The sequence below is a fragment of the Ambystoma mexicanum genome, chromosome 12 (assembly GCF_040938575.1).
Source record: "Ambystoma mexicanum isolate Mex_15411 chromosome 12, UKY_AmexF1_1, whole genome shotgun sequence".
NCBI lineage: Eukaryota > Metazoa > Chordata > Amphibia > Caudata > Ambystomatidae > Ambystoma > Ambystoma mexicanum.
This window is the reverse complement of record NC_090936.1, coordinates 492,516,103-492,533,491: the sequence shown is the minus strand read 5'-3', so window position 1 is coordinate 492,533,491 and position 17,389 is coordinate 492,516,103. Positions and strand designations below refer to the sequence as shown.

General features: G+C 49.8%; 1 protein-coding gene across 1 annotated transcript in view; it reads left to right on the top strand.

Moving 5' to 3' along the window:
• NUP205 (nucleoporin 205) overlaps positions 1-17,389 on the top strand; it is a 1,887,652-nt gene that overhangs the window by 477,970 nt on the left and 1,392,293 nt on the right. The window contains exon 17 of the mRNA XM_069628771.1: positions 15,127-15,264. Coding sequence (XP_069484872.1) covers positions 15,127-15,264 — 138 coding nt within the window. The remainder of the gene's footprint in view (positions 1-15,126; positions 15,265-17,389) is intronic.

The following is a 17,389-nucleotide window of genomic DNA, read 5'->3' as shown; positions in this document are numbered from 1 at the left end:
CCTCCCCTATCTTGGGGTTCTTCCTCTCTCACCCCTACCTTGGGGTTATGTGTTCTCTCACCCCGCCTTTCGGTTGTCATTCTCTCAACCTGCCTAGGAGTCTGGGTCACCTTCTTCTGGTTCCCCTGGACTACTGTGTACCTGTGCTTTCTTGGCAATGCTCTTCTGGAAAATTGGAGATTTCAGCCTCTGCTTCTCCGCTTCTGCAACAAATTTGTGCGGCTCTTTGTCGAGCATGTGTAGCTGGCTGGCTGTCTGCTTGACTCCTGGGCCTGCCTCTTGGCATGCTGATTGTTCAATGGTTTCGGGCATTTCATCTCAGCTGGGCCTTTCTGACTTCTGGTTTATCATGGGTCTCAACTTTCTGTGGCACAGCCGCCGTCGGTGTTAAAGATTTTCTTTTTGCAACTTCCCTTCATAGTCTTCTATGGAACCCATTCATTTTCTTTGTTTTAATATTGTCCTGACTTTTTGAAGGGAAGTAAAGTTTCCAGCTTCACTTCCCTTGCCTTTTGCCCATTTTATATGGGTGTACTGACTATTCTCCAGCATGGGGTCTGGCATGGATTCACATCCCTAAGCCCCTCCTCTGGCAGCCATCTTCAGATTTTGACTGCGCATTTCAGTGCTGGGAGTCCTCGGGTTTGCTCTCTGAGCTATTTGTATTTTTTTTTTGTGTTTTGGACAGAAAACACTTTTTTTGTTTCAATAAAGCCTGTATGCTCTTTGCTTCTCTTGCAGACAGGGGGGACCAGTTGTCGGCAAATGTATGCTCCCCTCACGGGCGAATATCATTGAAGATTCTAGAAGGCCATTGGTCCTACTTCGCGTCCTCTGACCATGACGGAGGAGGAGGAGGGAAGGTCCCTCTTCGGGCCCTGCGTGCTACGGAATGTGTTTGTGGAGGACAAGCACCTGCAATGCCTCTACTGCCTGCACCCGGACCACAAGGAAGTGGATTGCGAGATAAGCCTCAGGTTATCCAAGAAGACGACGGGCAGGCACAGTAGAAGGCGGCGTGGCTTAATGCCAAGGATCCTGACCCGTGCGCCTAGCGGGGTCATGCCTCAGCCAGTACCGGCCGGTCCAAGGAGCAGTCTTCTGTCCTTTTGAGGGTGCCTCATCCATGGGGGCGCAAGATAAGGCCAAGAGCCGCAAGTCTGAGTCCACTGGATTTGCTGCGAAAGCTGGTCCTAAGGTAATAGGGCGCAAACAACATCACCTTCCGCCCCCATTGCCAGCCGGCAATCAAGCTCCTCCTCAGAGGAAATCTACCCCGGCTAAACTAAGTGAGAAATCCAAGAAGTCGCGGACGGAGGAGAAGGCTGAACAGCGCAAGCAGGCTCAACCGGCACAGGCTAAGACCTCATTGACAGCATTGTTGACTGCTACCGCCACGAACGCTAAGGGGTCTGATCCTGCGAAGGTAGCACCCACAGCACAGAAGGTGTCCCTAGCCCCCCAGACGAGAGACCGTTGAGGAAGACGACAGCGACTAGGGCGCAGGGCCCAGTTTTCCTATTCGGCCTTCTCAGCTGAGGAACATTTCCTTGGATATTCTGTTGACCCGGCACACATTGGTGTCAGAGATCCAGATGAGGATGGCTCCGGCACCTGGGCTATCCCAGGTCCCCGATTAGCCATCGGCAAAGAAGAGGAAGCGTCATCTGATGCCCCCATTTCAGCCTCCACGTCGGGTCCCTTCTCCCCCAGCAGACCCAGACACGGGTACGGGAACTGATATGGCCACAGCAACAGACGAAATAGCAGCGGATGAATCTCCACATTTACATTCACCACATAGGGTGCCCCCACCAGATGAGTTGGCATTGTTCTACTCCATGATCTCCCGATCCTCCAAGCTTTTCCAGCTAGTGCCCGAGGAGACCAAGAAGGAGGGCCTCTTGTACCAGAGACACGAGGCCAAGAGGAAGACGTCATGGCGGTGTCCCTTCTGGACGACGTTCGGGAAGAGGGCCTGGCCCTCCCTTGCACAGTGCCAGCCAAAATGGATAGGCTGGAGAAGAAATTTCTGGTACCGGACTCCACACCTAAGTGCCTGAGGCCGCAGCCATTGCCGGATTCGGTGGTATCAGTGGCCGCGGGAAAACGGTTGGCCAACCCGTCCTCGTCTTCAGTCCCTCCGGACGGCAAGGTGAAGAGGATAGACGCCATGGGGTAGAAGGTGATTTACACTGCGGTGTCCACTAACAAGGCAGCCAACGCACTAGTGATCCTAGCCGGGTAAGACAGGGAGTTGTGGTACAAGCTGGGGCCTTCTCTGAAGTTCCTTCCGGACGATAAGAAGATGGAGGCAGGAAGGGGATGTAGAGTCTGATCACAGCATAACTGTGGCATTGGATGTGGCCAATGCGGGGTTCTGGCAAATGGGGAACAGTGTCTGCCTTCGTTGCCACGGCTGGATGAAGGCAAAGAATTTCCGCCAGGAGGTCCAAGTAAAGGAGGTGGACATGCCCTTCGATGGAGAGAACCTATTTGGGGAAGTCGTTGACGAGTCCCTCCAGGCCATCAAAGCAGATACAGAGACGGCCCATTCCCTGGGTACCCTCTAGCAGCAGCGTTCTTCTTTTCGCTCTTACAGGGCAAAGTTGAGCAGGTTTTCGAAAGTCTTTTCCTCATTGTACCATCAGCCTTCTAGATCCACAAGTCAGGAAGCATACAGAGGCTGTTCCCAGGCCTACGGTAGAGGAGGACAGCGTCGCTTGCAGGGCAGGACATCCGCACCGAAGCAAGCCTGAACCGACCGGGATGTCAGGCACCCACTCGTGCACCCCGGTGGGAGACTGGTTGACTAGATTCATCAGTAAATGGAGAAAGATCACCACCGACAGATGGGTGCTGGACGCTGTCTCCCAAGGGCACACCCTGGAATTTCAGCGCAGGTGTCCGCAGATCCCTATGTTTATCCATCGGGAGCATCACATCCCTCAGCTCCTGCAAGAGGTATGGGCCATGCTGCGAAAAGGGGAGATGGAGTGAGTTCCCCAGCAACTCTGGGGCTTTCTGGTAGAAAGATGGGGGGGGTGGAGGCCCATCTAAACCTACGGCATCTGAACAAATACCTAGCATCCCAAAAATTCAGGATGGTCACGTTGCAACACGTGCTTGGCCAACTAGAAAGAGGAGCCTTCTTGACATCAGACCTGGAGGATGCCTACTTCCACGTCCCCATTCACAAGGAACATCGAAAGGTCCTACTTTTTGTGGTGCAGGGACAGCACTACCAGTTCAAGGCCCAACCTTTCGGCCTGAAGTCGGCCCCCAGAGTGTTCACAAAATGCCTGGCACCAGTGGTGCCTTTATGTCTACAGGGCATATGCATATACCTGTACCTGGACAACTGTAGCTGGTTGTAGAGGGGGACAGAGGCAACCGTCTAGCTACTAACGGATGTGGGATTCCCCGTGAACTATCTAAAGTCCTGCTTACCGCCATCACAGAAACCGCTGTTCCTAGGCGCCAGACTCAATACAGTGTCTTGTCTGGCATCACCCTCGGAGGAGAGTAAAGCAGCAATTCTGGGGATGGTGCAATGGCTGTCATAGAAGAAGACTGGCACAGCATGGGCATCCAGTAGTTACTGGGCATGGTGTCATCATGTATCTACCTCATCCGGCTCTGCAGGTTGCAAATGCATGACCCCTTCAGGAATTTCTGGATGCCCGCTGGATGCAGGTGTGTCCGGAAGCTTCACGGACAAGTTATCTCTCAACGAGTTCCACCAGGCAAATGTATCTTGGGGCGTTCGCTCCAACATCACCCACAGACACAGGATTTCAGAGCCCGCCATACCAGGATCCGGTCACTAGAGACTCCTCTCTTAGAGTGATGGGCAGCACGCACCAGACATCTGCACGCCAGAGGTCTGTGGTTGCTGGAGGAGAAGGATCTTTATATTAACATCCTGGAGCTACGGGAAGTGTTCTGGGCCCTCAAGTCGTTCCTCCCATCTCTGAAAGGCAAGGTGGTGAAGATCTTCAGACAACACCAACACCATGTTTTACATAATAAAAACAAAGGGACACTCGATACTCAGCGCTCTCCAAGGAAGCACAGGACTTGTGGCGCTGGGCTGTTGGAGCAGGGATGTTCCTCGTCCCTATCCTCCTGGCAGGGAGTCAAGAACACCATTGCAGACTCCCTCAGCAGGGAACTGCGCTCCTGCCATGAATGGGAGCTTCGTCAGCATCAGGTGGACTGCCTGTGCGTCAATTGGGGTAGGCCCCAGAAAGATCTGTTTGCAACGGTGTCAAACTCCAAGTGCCAGATGTTTGCCAGCAGGTTCCACCAGCCTAGGAGCCTAGGGGATGCGTTCTCCTTCCCGTGGGAATGGCTGTTTCTGTACTCTTTTTTTTATTTATTTTTTTCCCCCGTTACCTACAAGTCATCAAAACACTCGGTGTCCATGATATGATAGGTTACGTTATTTATAATGCGCATAATATCCAGAAGTTTCTAAGCGTGGACCTGGGGATCGAACCTGTGTTGCTTCGTGTCGTCTTACTTCCAAGGCGAGCACGTTGCCACTGAGCTATCCTCCCGAGATAAGATGATACTCATCCCCTCGGTGTGGCTGGGGTAGATTTGGTATCCGGACCTTCTCAGCCTGTCAGCGTCGCTCCCGATCAAGCTGCCAGTTGTTCCATATGTCCTCACCAGAGAAGGTGGCGCTATCCATCATGAGCCAGGATCGCTGAACCTGAGGGCTTGGCTCCTGCAGCGATAGAGTTTGGAGGATATGCGTTGCCTACGGACTGCAGGGAGGTCCTCTAGAAGGCCAGGGCGCCGGTGACTTTGAAGTGCTATGGTCACACGTGGAAGCGTTTCGCTACGTGGTGCATGTTTCAGAAGATTACCCTCAGAGGGCCACGACCCTGCAGGTTCTTCCGTACTTGCTATCCTTGGCCAAGGCCGGACTTGCACACGCTTCTATCAAGGTACATCTTGCAGCTCTCCTGCTACACCAGGTCTCCAGGAAGATCTTCACTGTGGTCTCATCGACTCTTCAAGGAGTTTCTCAAAGGACTTTTTCGATCTTTCCAGCCGGTGAAGGCTCCTATCCCGGCGTGGGGACTCAACGTAGTTTTGACAAGGCTCATGGGGGGGGCCCCCTTCGAGCCTATGCATCAGGCCCCTCTCGTTTCTCTTGTGGAAAACTGCTTTCCTTGTGGCCATCACCTCTGCCAAGAGGGTAGGCGAGATCCAGGCCCTATCCTCCAAGCAACCATACCTGACTTTCCACAAATCGAGGGTGGTGCTGCATACGCAGCCCTCTTTCATGGTAAAGTTTCTGTCGGAATTCCACCTCAATTGGCCTTTGGTGTTAACCTGTTTTTTTTCTCCCCCAAAGCCTTTGTCATTAGATGAAAGGGCCTTGCACTCGCTGGACGTTGCTTGTGCCCTAAAGTTCTATGTGACACACACAAAACGTTTTCGGAAGACTTCACAACTGTTCATGAACTTTGATCCTGTGAACCATGGGAAGACCTTGTCCAAGGCTTCCTTTTCATGGTGCCTCTCCGGCTGCATCATCGGTTGGCGAACCGATCGCTGCCCGGCCGTCCGAGAGCCCACTACACCAGGACAATCGCTGTAACGACGACGTTACTGTCCGGTGTGCCCCTGGTCGACATCTGCAGGGCTGCTACGTGGAGGTCCATGCACACCTTCACGAATGTCTACTGCGTCAACATGGATTCCAGGGAGGAGTCTAGAGTTAGCCAAGCAGTGCTATACAACCTGTTCGCTTGAGGTGCTTCTGTTTCAGAGGTAAGAGTTAATTTGCCCCTCTGTTGAGCTTTGCCACCTTTGTCATTCATGAGCATGTGAATCCATGCCAGACCCCATGCTGGAGAAAGTTTAGGTTACTTACCTGTAACTATTGTTCTCCAGCATGGGTCTGGCATGGATTCACATGCAAACCCTCCCTTCGACCCGAGCTTACCCAATATGAAGATGGCTGCATGAGGAGGGGTTTAGGGAGAGGACTGTCATTGAATGGGGGTGGTATGACCCAGAGGACAGTGATTTGAGGATTCCCAGCCTGACTGAGAATATTCATGAGCTTGTGACTCCATGCCAGACCCATGCGGGAGAACAATAGTTGCAGCTAAGTAACTTAAACCTTATCAAAATATATTCTGTCTATGATGTAGTTGTGCAGTGAAGATATCTGGAGTTTTACAGGTAAGTAAATAACTTTTAAAAGTAGTATTTCAAATAGGTGACTTATGTGAGAAGTCAGGAAATAAAAATCTCACACAAGTTAGCCATATTTTTGGTTAAAGACTTATATTGAAAACAAAAGGGTTAGGAAGAGGCCTCTCTGACCCTGTTCTAGAGGAAATCTCTACCTAAACCAAAGAATCTGCCTGTGCCACGATGTCGGAACCAATACTGTTCTGTGTCCAAAGTTCTGTACGGACCCTCACCCTAAAACTAAACTCTAAGGTAAAACAGGAAAAGTATTTAACCTTGGGAGGTTTAGAAAAGTGTTCATTAAAGAAAAATGGCTCAAACGCAAAACTTATTTCAAGATGGAGGTCCTTGTCCCAGGGGGTGGTTCCCTTACCCCGGATTCCTCTTTACTCTTCGAAGATTCACACACAGTAGTTCTTGTGCCTTTCTAGGCTCACAACAATTGACGTACAATTTTGTTTAACTTTTCAATTATATTTTCAGAACACCTTGTAGTCTTTTCCTACTGGCTTCTACTTCTCTGCTCTTGGTTCACAAATCTCTTCTCTAGTCCTGATATTCCCTCTCAGGACTTCATCCAATACAGTTATTGTGGCTTTGTATACTCCCTTGCCAGGGTGTCTTGTCCTCGCACACCTGTGGTGACCTTGTATATTCTCCTGTGAGGGCTTCTTGTTTTCGCACTTGTGTGATTGCCTGGTATACTCGCCTGTCAAGGCTTATACTGTTCACACACTTGTAATTGCCTGGTGTATTCTCCTGTCAGGACTTCTTCTCACACAGGAATTCTTCCCTACCCCATAGTTGCATATACACTCAGTTTGTTAAACTGACTTCCAGATATATTCTCCGGTCTTGGTTTTCCCGATATGTGCATAACGTATATCTTTTACCGAAAAGGGGTTTGGTTTTAGCTTAACTCCCCTCTTCACAAAAAGTACATTTGTTCTTTCTCTCTCAGTGGTTTGTACCTTAATTAATTGTACTCTTCCCTGGGGTCCCCACTGCCTCAGGGTGGACTCACTGACTTTTGTTACTGTCTTTCATTTCCTCTCTGGTGAAGCGGAGATACGTCACTGTCTTCTTCCTGTTGGTAACCGGTTCTTCTTGGTTGTATTGTTTATTTATAAATCGCTTAGACAAAAGACGAGCGCTTCAAAGCGCTCCAAGACTGGAGGGGAACATGGGGAAATTTCAGAATGATAGACAATAATAAGCATACTAGGCCTGAAGACATTTCTTCTAATTCAAGTGCGTTAACCGGTAGTTGCGTGGCGCAGGGAGGGGGAACAAGCATAACGGATGACAATAATGCAAGTGCGTGACAATTAGTGAGGCTAGGATGGGAATGAGCAGGTTATTGTGCTTTTATAATGTCCCACTAACACAAGTATTTCAGGTGCACAATGTCATGGGGTTCAAGGGGAGACCAAGTAACAGACAGACAAACGTATTAGGTAAGGTGCATGCAGTTCCTGTAAGTGCCAGACAAGGAGTGCAAGTGATGGACAAAGGGAAGTTCCCTGGTCGAGGAGGACCGGGTTAAGTGCCAAGGGTTATCTCTTAGGGAAGTGCATAGTGCTGCAAGTAGTGCAGGAGCCTGGAGGCAAGTGCAGGGACTGCTGTGGGTGCCTGGGTCCTGTAAGGTTCTGAGGTGAGCCTAGGTTCCTTTGTCTCTTGCGCGTCACTTCACACATTTGTTTCTTTCCTGGGATCCGGAAGTAAAGCACTGCTCTGTCATGCAATCGCCCAGGAGTCTCTCACCGGCTCCTGGCTTTCCTGCAGTATGACCTTCCCGCGCAGCCTCTTCATTGGTAGACTGCCTGTCTCCACCACGCTGGTAATTGCCTTTCGGTTTTTTCATCTTCATGGAGAGATGCAGCTCTCTCCCGCCAGCAGCAGACCTCCGTTCCCTGCTTGTCGCCTTTTTCAACTTTCCGGGCACAGGTGTATGCGAGCAACCACTAGAGCGCTTGCTGGGCTTTTAGCTTCTCTCGCTCTGTACTGCTAGATTCCTTTTCCTCATCCCAGTATTTTGGTCTTTCTGGGAGATGAAGCCCAATTTTGAGAATTGATCTGGATAATTTAATAAACTCTTCCAATAGTCTTAATTTGGGATTTAATTCTAGATGATTAGCGGAATTGGAGAGAGTGATTGCCCTATTATTTGCGGGGAAAAGACTGGATGTATCACATTAGGCCATAAGGGTGTTAGATATGGGAGGGTGTTTTCAAGAGAAAATCGGGGCAACCATGTCTCACCGGATAAAGCCATGACATCTCCCCAGAGTTTGTCTCTCCCATGTGATCCTCCCTCATATAGCCTCCCCGTGGGTCAGGATCAGGTAATGGCTGCTGCCGTCCCCTGGCCACATGGCAGGAGGTCACTGCCTGGGAATCTGTGATGACTCCATCTGATTCATCCCACCTAACAGGGCTCAAAGTGTTCAAATAAAGACAATACCCTCATCCAAAATAGTTATTGCCCTTTCAGATGGAGCCCCATTTTGATTGGCTGAGCAGTTTCAAATCGTTTTCGGTGGCTTATTGCAAGACCCTGGGTCTGCCATCGAAACTCCAATCCAGAAAGGGTGAAAGAAGGCCTAGAATATATACGGGACCCTACAGAATAAGTCCAATCACCTAAAATGAGTCATTCGAATGCCAACTTTGAGATTTAGCGCAGAGCTCCGATGTCCAGGACAGTCCACTGGGCTGCTGAACCTGAAACCCAGAGGTATTTCAGTGGACTGCAAATACTGATTTGAGGGGATTGGGTCCTTCGACGTATTCCATATCTATGACCGGTAATCACGACCGCTGTGATGCTTCGGAATTTTTTTTCGATGAAGTCGATACGCTGTCCTCGAGAGCCGACGTCACCGGATGTTATAAGTAGCATGACCTCCGTAGCCTCGGTTCTGTTTTTTCCGCGAATGTGTTCGCTTCGGAGATCTCGGCGCACCTCAGTTCTTCTGAGTTGTTCTATCGGTTCTTCGAACCAGTTTTTTTTGTGAAGATTTCCATGATGTGTCTGTGTTCTTCTACCCCGCGGCCGGGTTTCAAGAAGTGTCGGGACTGCGGTTCCAAGATGTCGCTGATAGACCCGCACAAAGCCTGCCTCTGGTGCCTCGGTGAGGACCACGCCACGGACAATTGTGACAATTGCCAGGCGTTAATTTCAAAGGCCTTGAGGGAGCGTAAGAAGAAGCTTTCTGTTGGTAAGGTGTCCAAGCCCCGGAAGTCGAAATCCACTGGGCTTTCGACTGAAGATTCGAGGGGCGACTCTCCGCATCGTCGGCGCAAGTCCAGGAGGTCTCGGTCCCGGAGCGGGTCCCGCCATTCCTCTGCCTCTTCGAGGCACTCACACAAGCTCCGTCTTCGATCGCCTTCCTCGTCCAAGGACTCCGCCTGTCGGCGGGTCGCTTGTCCCACCAAGCATTCCACTCCTGCAGAATGGGATTCATTCTGTAAGGATATGATGGCGATTTTTCAGTTGCAGGGCTCCGTTCCGTCCGTGCTGTCAAGACGCCGGCAGGGAACGTGATATAGACGCTGTTCGCACGCCTTCCGGCTCGAGCGGTCGTCACGATCACCGGGAACCTTCGAGGTCCTGGTCGGACAAGGTGGATCGCTCTAGACATGCCCGCTCCAGGTCCCGGTCCTCAACGCTGTCGAGACCGTCTGAGCCTGTGAGGTCTTCGAAGAAGACGTCGACGCCTTGGGCGCCGAGATCGTCGACGGACTCTCTCGAGGCTCCGCCTCCGAGGAACCATCGACGTTGAGGCTGTCGAAGGACACGCTCGGGGCTCCGCCCTAGAGGCCTGTGTCGAAGCCATCGGCGCCACGCTTTACGTCAACGCCGATTCCGTCAACGCCTTTCGAGGAGGATTTTTCGGATGTGCCCCGGAGACCGGTGGAAACCCAGAGGAAGGATCTGGCCAAGTCCAAACACTTGCCCTCATCCAGGGATTTATTCCAGCCTCTTGACTATATTTCTGAGGTGGATGAAGGGTCTGATGATGGTATGGTTCCTGAGGAGGTTCCTGATGACCTATTATCTGGTCATAGCCAGTTAGAAGACCTGCGTCAGTCGTTGCACGACTCCAGTGGTCTGGACACCTCCCCGGAGGTTGAGTTTGGCAGGCCTGAGCCGGGTATGCATGCTGAATCCTCGTACCGGCGCCTCATGTCGAGGGTCATGGAGTACTTGGGGTGGTCTGCGCCACCAGGAGATTTTCTGCAGGATGACCTGACAGACATCTTGGACCAAGGTCTTCCAACTGACCCGGTACTGCCATTCCATATGGCCTTGCAAAGAAGGGTGGATGCAGCTTTGACTGCTTCGGAGAGTCTCCCGGCAGTGGGCAAGTCTTTGCCGAAAAAATACTGTCCTGCCAGTAGCGACCCCGGCTACTTGACTATGCACCCCACTCCAGAGAGTTTGGTGGTGCAGGCCGCTACGGCCCCGGCAAAACAGGCGTCGTACCCTACCATCCCTTGTGATGGGGACGACAAACGTTTTGATGGCTGGGCGAAGAAAGTGTTTTCTTCAGGGGGTATGGCTTTACAGGCAGCCAACTGTGTGTGCCTTAGCACGTTTCACTCATACTCGGTGGAATTCTCTCTTTGGCGGCTGAACATATTCCCGAAGGGGAGGAATGGGATGGCTTTCTTGCTTTTGTTCAGGATGGCAAGGATGCCATGTGTGAATCCGTTCAGTCGGGTCTGGACGTGGCAGATTGTGCCGGCCGGTCCATGGCGGTGAGCACCGTAATGCGCAGTTTTGCGTGGTTGCGGAAGTCGGGGTTTGCTCCTGATGTGCAAGCCCGGCTTCTCAACATGCCCTTTGATGGTGAACATCTTTTTGGGCGGACGCTCTGAGCAGGCAGAGCGCGATCTCTCACGAGTGGGAGCTGGCTCAGGAGATTCTCCTGGAGATCTTCGCCCTTTGGGGGACCCCACAAGTGGATCTCTTTGCCTCCAGTGTCAACCGGAAGTGCGAAAAGATCTGCTCGCTGGAATTTCTTCCAAGAGGAGCCTTAGGGGACGCCTTTGTGGTGGAGTGGTCGTTCCCACTGCTGTACGCGTTTCCTCCAGTCCCCGTCATCCTGCAAGTGCTGCAGAGGTTACGGAGGCTCGGTTCCCAGATGATCCTCATTGCTCCGGCATGGGCCCGGAGAACGTGGTACCCAGACCTTCTCGACTTGCCAGTCTGCCCTCCACGCCGTCTTCCCTACCGAGACGATCTGCTCTCACGGGAGGGGGTGGGGGGTCTGGTTCTCCATCCAGAAGTCAGACCCCTCAACCTTCAGGCTTGGCTTCTGAAAGGTTGAGGTATAAGGATTGGGACCTCCCTGAAGACGTGATGGAGGTGTTGCTTTCGGCCAGACGGTCTGCAACAAAGTCCCTGTACCGTTGGCGAAAGTACTGCGACTGGTGCAGGGTTAAGAATGTGGATCCTTTTTCATGTGACATTCCTATGGTTCTGTCTTTTTTGCTTTCGTTAGCCCACAAGGGCCTGCAAGTGGGTACCATTAAAGGTTAACTGGCGGCTCTGTCCATATTTAAGCGCTCGTCTGAGGAGTGTTCTTATTTCAAAATTCCTTTAATTTCTCAGTTTCTGAAAGGGCTCACTAATGTTTCCGTCGTCACCTTTCCAGGTGCAAGGTTGGGATTTGAACCTTGTTCTAAAATTGCTCCGTTTGAGCCTTTACATTCTTGTCCTTTGAGACTGTTAACCCTTAAAACTGTATTTTTAGTTGCGGTTACTTCCGCTCGCAGAGTGAGTGAGTTGCAGGCATTTTCTGTTAAGCCACCCTTCATGGTGTTTCATAAGGACAGAGTTGTCCTTGGGGTTCGTCCTTTCTTCCGAAAGTGGTATGGGAATTTCGTTTAAGCCAGAAGGTTATTCTTCCGGCATTTTATCCTCCTCCTCCTGGTAAGGAAGAGGAGAGGCTCCATAGGTTGGATCCTAGGAGAGCTTTAAGTTTCTACATTTCACACATGTCCCGGTGAAGCAGCCACATGGCCTTCGGTCCATACTTTTGTAAGACACTACTCCCTAGATTCTATCCATGGGCAGGATATGGCCTTTGGCAAGGCGGTCCTTTACTCTGCAATTTAATTGGGCATTCTAAATTTCTACATTCTAAATTCTTTTCCGGCCTCCATATGTTGGTACTGCTTTGGTAGTCTGTCATAGATATGGAATACGTCGAAGGACCCAATTCCCTTGAAGAACAAGTTACTTTCTTACCTGGTAACGTTCTTTCGATGGGATGGTCCAACGACGTATTCCATATCGCTCCCTACCTGCTCTGCTACAGAATTTCTTATGCAATTGCAGCTTACGTTTCTGCAAGTCTTTCAGTGGTCATACTGGCAGAAGATTGGACGTAGAGGCCGAAATTTTTTCAAAGCAGCACAGCTGTGGTGATTACCTGTCATAGATATGGAATAAGTCGTCCATCCCATCGAAAGAACGTTACCAGGTAAGAAAGTAACTTGGTCTTCTAGGTGCTGAAGTGTTAAAGTAGTACAGGCTTATAGTAGGCAGGGTGGAGTTCCTTGTGCAGCAGCAGCCAGAGATTTTGACATTCAAACCAGTTGAGGCAGTGTATGCGTCTGAAGACCACAGCTCCAGATCAACAGAACCGAAATGGTTGGTAGAGTTCAGAGACTCCAATGTTGAAGAAAGCTGTGTCACAGTTGCGTTTTTGTTTAATTTACAGAGTGGAGCTTTTGAACCTGGAGCTAGGCAAGTTGTGGTTCAAAGTGAGTTGGGCAGGGTTAGACACTAAAGACGTCTTATCCAGAGAGATGTAACCATTTTCCAAGATGTAATTGGAGGACTCCAGTCTCCTTAAAACGGGCTGTGTTGTGAAGAAGATAACCCAATATGACTCTTGCTAGGGTCAACAGTTGCAGTTCTGGACAAAAGCTGCAGGACAAGCCATTGGTGGTACCCACACCTGAGGAAGATCAAAGTGCCCTACTTGATGGGCCAAGTGATTGAGAAAGCCTAGCAACACCCATGCTATATGGTCATTCCCAGTCGCCACACGCCCACACAGGGCATCGAAATACAGTTGCCAGGTTACTGGAGTTTGAGGTAGAGCTGCTTTTTATTGGCACAAATGCTCCTTGTGTGTTAAATTGGACACACCAGGTATTCGCACAGCATAAACTTTCACTGCTACCAATCCGAATATGGACGCTGTGGCAAACCAGAAGTCGTCATACAACTACATCTTGACATATTGAGTGTTTTATTTAAATAATAATAAAACTGCCCATCTAGCCCTACTGCTACGAGGGTTATTCCCTACCTATCAAACTAAAACTAATGGCGCTCGTGAAATGTCCCAAATGAAATAGTCTATAGTACAAAACCTGTCTAGCTGGCCTTACCACTTAGAAAAAGTAACTAAAATAAGGAGTTCAGATTAATTGCCTCTATCCTTGGCGATTGCCGGCCCAATGGTTTGGATCACTCTTCAAACAAATAATTTAAAAGTACATCAAGTCCTGGATCTTTTCCAAAAGAATGTTTTTAACTGCTCTTGTATGTTAATGTCTCTTGTTTTTCTAGGGCTCTCTGAAGCCCTTTTGCCCTCTGGTCATCTTTCTTTAGTGAGGTCTCGGTGGGGCGTCTGCCCATATCGAACCATCGGGTTTTCTTGGCTCCCGTAATTCTGGTGGCTTCTCCTGCCTCTCATACACTGGTTTGCGCCTCTCAGCTGTGTTACTTCTTCGGGAGTGGCAGCTTCTCTTACTCTGCCTGGCAGTTGTTGCATGTCTCTTGTGGAGATCGTGGGTCCCACTTCTCCACTGCAGTCTTGTCTTGGCATCAGAGGCCCACCACTGCTTTTGTGTGGTCACGCCACCAGTCGAGATGGTCTCGCTACTGATTCTTTTGGTACTTAGGCCTCTTTGCCATTGAGGATGTCAGCCTTCCGCTGTCTCGCTAGCTATCGGCTCGCTCTCCACGCTGTCACAGGCTCCGCGGTCTAGCGTGGCTCTGCCTCTCCAGCACTTCCTCCCGCCAGAGCTTCTCCTCTGTGTAAGCTTCTTGCTCCCTGTTTAAAAGTTCCTTGTGTGTTTATGTACGTCATCAGAACCAAAAGGGGTGTGCCATTCCTCTTTGACTGTGGAGTTCAAGCGAGATCCAGCATAACCTGAAGCCAACGATATTCGGTAAATGGCACTATTCAAAACAGAAGTAAGTCTTTCTGATTGTAGGCAGATAACGTGTGCTGGACTCACTGGAATGGGAGACATAGTCCCCACGAGGGGAGTCGCTCCCAGTGAGGTCCCACTTGCCAGGGAGTGATTTGCTGAGAGGGCTCACCTCCCTACCCTCAAAGGGGGTGGCTCCCCTTCTGGGGAGAAGGGACTAATAGTCCATGTTCGTCACAGTGCACTGTCTGGGCGAGGTGACTCGCCCAGAGGAATAAGGGGCACTTGTGCGGTTGCCCCCACCTGGATTACCATAATGGCTGAACCAATGTAAAACACTAAGCACACCTGACGTTAGATGAGTATAGGTAATGATTTAGAGATATTGTAGTTTCACTCTTTGAATAATATTTTTAAAGGTTTGAAGGTGCGGGGGAGATGGTTCCAACACAGATGCCAAGGTTGAGACTAACACCACAATGGCTCCCAGGGGGGCACAGGTAGTAGTTTCCCCAATGAGACCTTTATCAGATCTAATGGGAAAAATGGTCCGGGCATCACAGAGACAAAGGAAAATTTGAGTGGGTGCAGCAAAGTGGGAATTCATTTTCTTTTTACCTAACAATAAGTATTTTTTCTTTCTTTACCAACATGAATGATATCTGAAATGCAACAGGTGCAAACTTAATTGTATAACTGTAAATATTTGCTCATTTCGTATCACAGGTGAAGAAAGAGTTGCCTACAAGCCTCCTGGTTTCACTTTAATGCATCATCTCCTTAACGAGTCGCCGATGTTGGAATTAATCCTCAGTTTAATGGAAGAGGGAGTCAATCAGTTGGATACATACGCCCCCTTTCCTGGTATGTATTTTCAAAATGTTCTAACCTACTTATTCTAGTATCCATTCCTGTTTCTCATGCTTCATAATTTTTCTTATTTTTGCTTTTTACCATATTGGTAGGTGCCAACTAACATTTATCTGTGTCTGGGTGAAAAGGGAACCCAGAAAGCCGTATAATTCTTATCGTGAGCATGTTACCAAAAAATGGACACGAGATTGAAGTTGTGGCTCCAACAGACATTTGTGTAACTTTTTAAAAAAAAACATCCAGAGCCATCATGGCTGGATGTTTTGTGCTGCGTGTTGGGTTTAATATTTTTGAATGTTAAGGTGAATCGTAAAAGACCTGTTTTCGACATGTAAGGGTCTCTTAAAACTTAGGAAGTATATCTGGAAGACTTGGGTTTGTCGGGCTAGAGCATTCCCTATGGCGCTCTCAAAGTAACAGTCAGCCCCCTCCACCATTGCGTAGCCCAGGAGTCCTTAACACCACAGTGTCCATGATGTGCCTCTAATCAATGCTAATACTCCTGTTTTCTTCATGAACTACTGCGGATAACCTAAAGCCTGTGGCCTTCTCGGTCTAACTCCGTCCCTAAGGAATTCTCCTGCTCCATTCAATGGCTAACTGAACAGATTATCTGCTCTCCTCTCGCTCCCTACCCCCTGCCCCTCTCTCCCAAACTCTCCCCCCCCCTCTCTCTATCTCCACAGCCCTCCCCACTTCGATCTTACTAGTCTCCCTCTATTACTCTAACTCGGCTCCTCCACTCGTCTCACTCCTCCATCTCTAGCTTAACCCTTCTTCTCCCTCTACCCTTTCCTCTCCCTCTGCTTAACTTGCCCTTCTTTTACCTCTCGCCCCCCTAGCCTTAACTCCCTCCCTGCTCTGTATCCTGATCTTTCCACACTCTCCTCCTGTCACCCCACTTCCTTCCTCCCTCTACTCTCATCACTACTACATTTTCACTCCCACCACCCTACTGGCCTCTCTCTCTCTCTCTGATACTGTTCACGCACTTCACAATACTACACTCAATTGGTACCACTCAGTTATTTGCACTCTCTCATCACTGCCACAATCTCTTCAGCACCCTACTCCAACATCTGCTCCCGACCGCCTGGTCTCATGGCCCACCATCTCCACTACTGACCTCACTGGAACACCTTACATCCATATCTGTCTTCCGCAGGGTTTTGTAGCCCAACGTACCCTGCTCTGTGCCTGCCGCTCGTTTCCATTGGTCTTTTTGCCCGCCTATTCAGGTGGACAGATCTCTTCCTGCATTTTCCCCAGTGGCCCGGGCCACTCTGTGAAGATTCTAAATAGTCTGGTTAGCCCCATCCCCTTGTCAGACACTGGTGCTCATCCCGATGTGCCCCTTGCAAACAGTTTGTGGATGCTGCATTTGCTTCCAAATCTGGAAAGGTTGTCGCTTTCTCCAATGCCGGCCCTTGATAAGGCAGAGTCTCTGCATCTTGCACTTGTAAGGTTTTGACCTGCTGTTCCCTGGTGGTTGATTCGGTCATGAGGCTCCAGCCCGGGTTTTCGTTGCTGCTGCTCAGGGCCTTCTGGGAGGAGTCCTGCAAAGCAAACAATTGAAAAAAAGACTACGAAACTAAAGAAAGATATCTCCCTCTTTAAGAAAGAACAGGTTTACCCATATTTGGCGGATGATTTTAATCCCCAAACGGCTTGGAAGAACAATGCCAGCTGGAACACAGGTGGACCAAATGTTAATTACCCTAACAAAAAAAGATGGCTGACTTTTTCAAACTCCTCGTCTAGTAATTCTGGTAATGATGATTCTAACAACCAATCTTTGAGTGACAAACCTTTTCGAGGAAGGGGCGGCCAAAGAGGCCACAGAAATGCCCACCAAGGGCGATTGACTTACAACATGCCCCCCCAGAATCCTTCGGGAGAGGGCATGATGCACCGCCACTTTCACACTCGCAACCGTGCCTACAGGTGGTGAATGAACAATCCAGTGTCTCAGAGCAGACACTGCCCATCTTAAATCTCTCCCCTCATATTCTTAAATCAGCAGAAATCTCCATCTTGGAACGTGGTTTATCATTTGTTCCCTCCCAGGACACTAGTGCGATGTCAATAAAAAATGAAATCAAAGGTTTCTTAAGAA